The sequence below is a fragment of the Leptinotarsa decemlineata genome, unplaced genomic scaffold (assembly GCF_025532065.1).
Source record: "Leptinotarsa decemlineata unplaced genomic scaffold, Ldec_3_MD MMD2_tig00026354_RagTag_RagTag, whole genome shotgun sequence".
Classification (NCBI taxonomy): Eukaryota; Metazoa; Arthropoda; class Insecta; order Coleoptera; family Chrysomelidae; genus Leptinotarsa; species Leptinotarsa decemlineata.
This window is the reverse complement of record NW_027412702.1, coordinates 12,026,580-12,033,857: the sequence shown is the minus strand read 5'-3', so window position 1 is coordinate 12,033,857 and position 7,278 is coordinate 12,026,580. Positions and strand designations below refer to the sequence as shown.

Sequence of the window (7,278 nt, the reverse complement as noted above, 5' to 3'; positions counted from 1 at the left end):
TACTTTTGTATCTCTCCTCGATAGTTTTCACTTTTTATTTCTGTCAGATAATGAAATTAGCTTTATTTTTATATTACTAATTTCCATTTGGAAGATTCCCACACTCCTTGTATGAAAATAGGGAAGTAGAAAGCCAAAAAGCTTTTTCCCAATATATTGAATTTTTGATAATTTTTATCTTATTTTTGACCTGTATATTAAAAGTATAGCTGGAAAAAGAAAAACTTAACCCAAAAAATGTTTTGGGTGTTAACCACTATAAGTTTTCCTCTACACAAATTTGAATTTTGACAATCCTAATAAAATTTTTTGTTATTGGCGTTTAATAAAACTCAGTTGAATCATGGTTTTATCCATTTAATGGAGATCTAAAAATGGAAAATAAATATTTCATGCATAAAATAAATTTTAAATCATCTCTAGAAATGTTTTTTATTTCACTAAACTACATAATGCAAAGTAAAAGTTCTATAAACGTTCCTGGCATAAACTACCAAAAATGTGGCAGCCTTAACAATAATAAGTTTCTAAACAATATTTTGCATGAAATATAACTTGAGAAAGTAGTATGAAAATGGACAGACTACAGGGAGATCATCACTCTTTTGTTCGCACTGATTTGTAAATAAAGGGGAATTGACTTTATCACATAATGGCTTCATTTTGACAATTGACACCAGGGTAGAGCCATGAATATTTTGAAAAATATGACCAAGTTCGGGAATTGAGCACACTTGCAATGGAAAGAGGCAATGGAAATTCATGCATCGATACTGCCAAATATGTACAATTGACTTAAAATTTTCCGAGGAATGTTGATGATTCATCTAGAGCCTAGGCTCCAATAAAAATTGACCGAGTACTGATATGAAGATACCAGATAAACCTTAGAAAACTATCAACAAGTATTTCAATTTTTGAAGAATGGCAAGTTGTTCATGTTATTTGTATAAAAAGCTGAAAACATTTTCTAAGATTTTCTCAACATCATAGGATTGTCCTAATTACAAGTTAGCACCCAATAGGTCCTGTAGGGACTGAATATGGCTCACTCTTCTTCTTTACACTCTGAGGCCAAGGACTCGTACTCCTTCAATTTGTCCAAAAGTTGTTTTCTTAACTTCACGGCCGTACTTCTGAGATCCTTGCTGTGCTGGACAAGTTTTTGTATCTTGACCAGTACTTTTTTGTTCTGTTGTTGATCTATGACCCACCTGACAACACAACACAACTTGAGAAAAGAAGACAAATGAATAAATAAATAAATCACCTTAAATAGAGATCTGCCCACAAAACGATACTGACAGGCGCAACACTAGGCCATATCGGTGACTTGTTGGGATCATATATGGGGTTCAATAGAGAGGTTAGGACGTCGGGTCTGTTAAGATATGACCACAAGCTGGTGGTTTTTTTGTTCAGTTCTATGTTTGTTCGTTCCGATTCACAGTTACCCAAAAATGTACCTAAAAGCAACACACACTTTTTTTTATAACAAAAGTGTAATAATAATAATATGTTCCTATGTTTTTTACCACTTTTATTTGTAACTGACGTTACTTCAGTTTCGTCCTATATGGACATTCTCAAACTCAAACAACATATAGGACGAAACTGCAGTAACGTTAGTTACAAATAAAAGTGATAAAAACCATAGAAATTTTCATTTATCTTTTCATCATGATCTCCTACCACGTAGTAACGCCTACATCCATCAATTTAATAATATGTTCAATTTGTTTTCCGAAATGTGGTTGTCCATTGTAAATAATTGATTCTTTTAGGATTAAAGAAGGCAGTAATAATTTAAAATGTTTTGCCTGGTATTATATACCACCTTAAAAGAGTTAGTAAGCAAATTCCTATTTTTTTTTTTGCAAAAGGCAAATTGATTCAAATATAAGCTATTATAATAATCTGTATGCGGTTCCTTAAAAAGTGTGAAAAAATTCAAAAACAATTTTATCAGCAGTACATACAGAAAAAAAAGAAAACGAGAGTGGAAAATCAAGTAGATCAAAATGTACAGTTTCTTATAAGGTAAACAATATAGGGCAAACAAAACAATAGATGATAACACAAAGTACCTTCATGTGTTCATTCTGAAGAATATTTCCAACTGAACTATTATAGCGTTACTCCAAATAATTATTAAAGTTATTTCTGATGAAGTATAAGTCTGCAGGTTTTTAAACAAATTGAACCACTTGAGAAATCTGATCAAAGTCGTGTGAGAGATGGGCTTTTCATAATTCTTTTTAAGATTTCTAATAATTCATTGAATAAAAAATCTTTTTGGAATCAATCATTGATGATAAGTTGCATTACCAACTAGTTATTTTAGTCGAGTATTGATTACCAAAGGAATCCAACTGTGGACCCACTGCTGTTCCAACTTACCTACTCTGCAGGTTGATGGACTGACACCTATCAGAAAACAAATATTCCCCTGGCTAATACTGTGAAGATTCCTGCACTGACACCTGTTGGATATAATCCAACGCCCTCAGTGGTATTAGCCAGGGGAATAGTTGTTTTCTGATAGGTGTCAGTCTAATAACCTACAATGTAGGTAAGTCGAGACTGGCCTGAACAAATTGCTCTTTCAGTTAATTTGATTTACAGCCAGTCTTCAAGTATGCCCACTGAATATATGAAAAATTCTACATACTGTTGGACCATATTATTCAACCACAATGTAGGACCAATATTTTTTGAAGAATTTACTTGATCCTCTGTAAAGCAATATGCTGCAAAATCTTATTAGATCTATGAAATAGTTCAAGCAAATTCAAATGAAGTAGTTGAATTTTCACAACCATCGTCCACTACATGAGTATCATTTGTCTTGTTTGAGGGCCACCGTACTGTGGAATTTTTTCCTGGCTTTTCACTAGCACTCATGGTTAGTTTCTGATATGACACTTCAAGCAAAATAGTGCTGAACATTAGACGGGTTGGTTTGAGAGTGACTGATCTTAGATTGGCCTGCTAGATCACCTGATATGACCTTTTCAAGGAGATTTGTGAAATCTGAAGTATTCATTACAGTCCATTCTAGAACTCATTACTAGAATAAGAATGCTTTTAATAAAGTTATCTTAGAACCATTCATAAAGTAAGAAATAAATTTGTAAACAAATTTCATAATTGTCATGAAGTGAATGATGAAAATTATGAGATAATACTCTAGAGTGTGTTTATCGAAATTATATTTATCATTTGCAAAAAATATTAAACTGGTAATTTCTCGGGAATAGCTGGTTCGATTTCAAAAAATGAACCAGTTTTGAATACAGAATTGAAAATTCTAATAAATAGATATCACAAGACCATTCTTTCTACTAAAAAATAGATAGTGCTCAGTTAGTGACAAATGATACCACACTATCAAGAACCACAATTTCTATTTAAAAAAATGTATTGAATTTTGGTGGCGAGTCGTGCCACATTATCATTTTTCATCTTAGTACAAACTACTAAAAATGAGTTTCTTTGTGTTAATTTTGTAAGATCGCCTTGATGTCTTGATTTGTTCAAAAGTAAGAAGGGGGGTAGTATTTTTTCATTTTACTAAAATATCGTGAAATTCACCAACACCAAACACGGAATAAAAATGACATTCGCTTTCCATTCTCTAGGCTTAGTGTGGGACAGAATTCTCCAAAATACCAAGGAATTCTATGTTATAACCGTTTCGATAGGATCTTTGGTGAAATAAAAAATTTTAATACCTTCAAAACAACATTATTCAATTACCTTAATGAAAATAATTTTTATACAATAGAGGAGTACCTCCCTGTTTGGTGCACTGTCTGTTTTTCATATTTTCTTGTGAGCTCTATAATGTTTTTATAAGTTGTAATACCATATGTTTTGACTAGTCTGATAAGTTTTGTACCATTGTGTAAAAAACTTCAATGATGAATAAATTATCTGTATCTGATTACTAGTATCGGGGCTCATAGCTTGTGGGGAGTTCTGATTTGGATAAAAGTGTTTCTATTACAAGCTTTCAATTTCACAACAATTACACAAATTTTACCTACCAAATTGACTGAAATAAGAGTGTTCAAACAGCAAAATAAGCATGTCAGTTTTGAATTCAAAGCTGCATGGAAACTGATAATGCAATTGGTAAACGCAGTCAAGGAATATCAAAAACGTCGGCTGAACTCCTTTCATCCTTGAATTGGAAAAGCACAATTTCTGGTGACGCACTTGAAAGGGGTGCCCAGCTTGTAGCCACTCCCTGTCTATCAGGGCCTGGAGGCCTAGAAAAATAGGTTTCATCAATCAACACAAAAGGCTCCAAGCCAGACTTACCCCTCACTGTTCTGCAATCCGGATTGAGTATGACTTGGGCAATAGAAGTTATGATTAAAGTACTATCTTGACCACTGGAACCATGAACAAGTACAGATGCACCTTCTTTATCCAGGCATTGGGCAACCAGGCAAGCTGCGTTTAGAGCATTCTGAATATGCGTCAGCCATTGACTGGTACGAGTCAACCACTTATCTGCGCTAGAATTCCCATCGTTACAAGCTGCAGATTAAATGACACTAGCAAAGTATGCTTGAACTACCGCACATGTACCTTACCTTCTATCATTTTAGATAGGTGCTCCATGATGGAGCCTTCACACTTGGAAATCTTATCCAATGGCTTGAAGACTTTTTTCCACTGATTGTAATATCCCTCAGGCTCCGAACCGCCTCCTTTACTTTTACAGTTGCTGATGTAAGTGGGACTTCTAGTGTCAATTATGTAGCCCTTTTTATAAGGCCCCAAAACAGAGTTTAAAATTTTCTCGTCTGCCCTACATCTTCTACTTGAGTTATTAAGCATTGGTTGTCCACTGCGCAGAAGAACGGTTCCATTTTCGTGTCTGTAATTTCAATTACTTCATTGAAATTTTCATAATCAAATCATTTTCAGTTTTGGTACAAATTTTTTAGTCTATTATATATGATATATTTGACGAAAATCAAGAATCAGAGTAAAAACATATGTTTTTACTCTCTTAATGAACTTTGAAATAATTATTATAATTGAAAAGAGAAATGAAAATTTCTATGTTTTTTACCACTTTTATTTGTAACTAACGTTACTGCAGTTTCGTCCTATATGGACATTCTCAAACTTATACAAATGTATAAGTTGAGAATTGTTTAAGTTATACAATTGTGTGAGTAAATTAAAGTTGACAAGTAGAATTTGGAACCTGCATCGTGAAATGAATGTATTAAAAGTGATTTTCCCTCACCAGAAAAAAATGATCAATATACAATTCAAAATATAAATTATTAACAATAAAAATATAATTTTCATAAATTAAATAAGTGAAACACTTGAAAATACATACAATGCACATTAAAAGGAGAAAAAATTTATTTTGAAAACCATCAGATATTTCATAGATACATAATGAAAAATAAAAACACTGTAGTAAAAAAAGAATTTATTAGTTTGATTCATCATTTGTGTAGTCTTGGTTTCGAGCATTCTATTGTCTTCTTTAGCCCTAAAGAAATTTATTGAATTTGAAAAGTTGACAAGAAAAAATTGTTTTTCTGAAAACATTTGATCCTGTTACTCAACCAACTATTTTGGGTCGATGAGAAAATATATTTCAAAGTTTATTTGAAATATCGATATTCTGGAAATATAGAACTTTTGTGTTTTACCTGTAGCTGAGGATAGGAAAGCGACCACCTTCTCGAAAATTTGCTGCGGAAACAATACTTTCATCATCTATTCCTTTAGGGACTACTAAAGTATTGCTGTAAGTACTGCAAACTGTGTAATTTTTATTAACTTGCGATACTCTCCACTCATCACTAGCTATAAGCTTTGGGAATTCCATTTCAGGTCCAAACAGAGTATATCCGTCTTCCAACATACTGTACATGGGCCTATAGAAAAACGGATAAAGCAATTCTGGTTTTTCTAAGTTGGACAGTCGTTGGATAGACAGGTAGACGTTATGAAAGTCTTCCGATTGTGTGATATCTAATTGAAGAACTCTGAAGTCTTTACATTTGAGAATAATTGAACCTCCGTTCTGAGTTGTGTTGTTGCCAGATGATTTTTTTTCTACTAAATCTATGCATTGGTGTAAAATCTGTTGAAAAAATTGTCTCGCTTCTTATCTGATGGAATACATAAAATAATTTCGAATATTCTTACCCATAGTTCTTGAACGTCTTCTTTTCTCGAAGATAAAATCAAATGATGCCCAGTTATGCAAAGAGTGCCGTCTACAGGATCATGAAAAGGGCTGTGAAGAATGACTCCATCTAGTTTTGGTGTAATTATCAGTTCAGCGAATTCCATCGCCAACAATTATGTTTGTTTCACTTTTTTTTATCCATATTTATCACTATTTGAATTTGCAGAACCTCGGCAACACATTCGAGCCTCCCCCAAGAAATTGACAGTAAACGTCAAAATTTTGAGCATTCTGCATCACCGAAAAAAGAAGAAGAAATGGGTGTGTCTACCAAAAAGAACCGTTGAAGTGGAAGATTTACTTGTAAAACTACGTATTTCAAAGCAGAAAAAAGTATTGAGTTCAATTTCTTGACGAATTCATTAGACATACGTTCTCACAGCTATTATTTAAAAACCTTTAAGTCTTCTAAATTCATGAAAATTTAGTGTTTTGAGTAGATATAGATATAGGTTTGATAATATAAACTTTATTCTCCAGGAAATAATTGATATTGCCGTAGTTTAAAACATTCAAATATCCGTTGTTACAATAAATTGATGGATGTAGCCGTTACTACGTGGTAGGAAATTGTAATGAAGAAAAGAGAAATGAAACTTTCTGTTTTTTACCACTTTTATTTATAACTAACGTTACTGCAGTTTCGTCCTATACGGACATTTTCAAACTTATACAATTGTAGGAGTTTATTGAAACGTTAGTTACAAATGAAAGTGGTAAAAAACATAGAAAGTTTCATTCCTCTTTTTTTCATTCGTTGTTACATTTATTTATTTTAATACTCTTTCACAGGAGTTTATTTTAAATGATGGTATAACTTTATCAGAATGCATTTGTTATTGTTATCTTTTAGCTTATATGTAATCTACATAAAGTTTTATTTTTATTATATTATATTTGACATTCTTATTTGGCGGTATGCATATGAGTTATATATAATATTATAGTTGTAATTCAATGCCTTTATCTGAGACTTACCACTGCAAATTATATTCATCATTAATGGTCAATAAATATTATTAACATCATTATAGAAGTGTAAA

At 32.3% G+C, this 7,278-nt stretch overlaps 1 protein-coding gene across 2 annotated transcripts; it reads right to left on the bottom strand.

The window, feature by feature from the left end:
- Positions 1-341: 341 nt before the first annotated feature.
- On the bottom strand, positions 342-6,462 carry LOC111511667 (myotubularin-related protein 9). 2 transcript variants are annotated; one of them, XM_023167710.2, is made up of 7 exons: positions 6,193-6,462; positions 5,691-6,127; positions 4,605-4,891; positions 4,327-4,521; positions 4,050-4,274; positions 1,271-1,466; positions 342-1,214 (listed from the first exon to the last, which is right to left on the bottom strand). In XM_023167710.2, exons 1-7 carry the CDS (start codon positions 6,337-6,339, stop codon positions 1,049-1,051), a joined length of 1,653 nt encoding a protein of 550 aa, XP_023023478.2. In that variant the 5' UTR covers positions 6,340-6,462; the 3' UTR covers positions 342-1,048. The 2 variants fall into 2 exon arrangements, with proteins under 2 accessions (XP_023023478.2, XP_023023470.2); XM_023167702.2 differs by having other exon boundaries at positions 4,327-4,548; positions 6,193-6,461.
- Between the last annotated feature and the right edge of the window lie 816 nt (positions 6,463-7,278).

Bases quoted from the DNA above. Each gene is read 5' to 3' on its own strand.
- LOC111511667 (XM_023167702.2), bottom strand. From the start codon at position 6,339: ATGGAATTCGCTGAACTGATAATTACACCAAAACTAGATGGAGTCATT. The intron at 6,128-6,192 runs GTAAGAATATTC...TTTTTTCAACAG, and splicing joins AAGACGTTCAAGAACTATGG to ATTTTACACCAATGCATAGA. The intron at 4,275-4,326 runs GTAAGTCTGGCT...CTATTTTTCTAG, and splicing joins GGATTGCAGAACAGTGAGGG to GCCTCCAGGCCCTGATAGAC.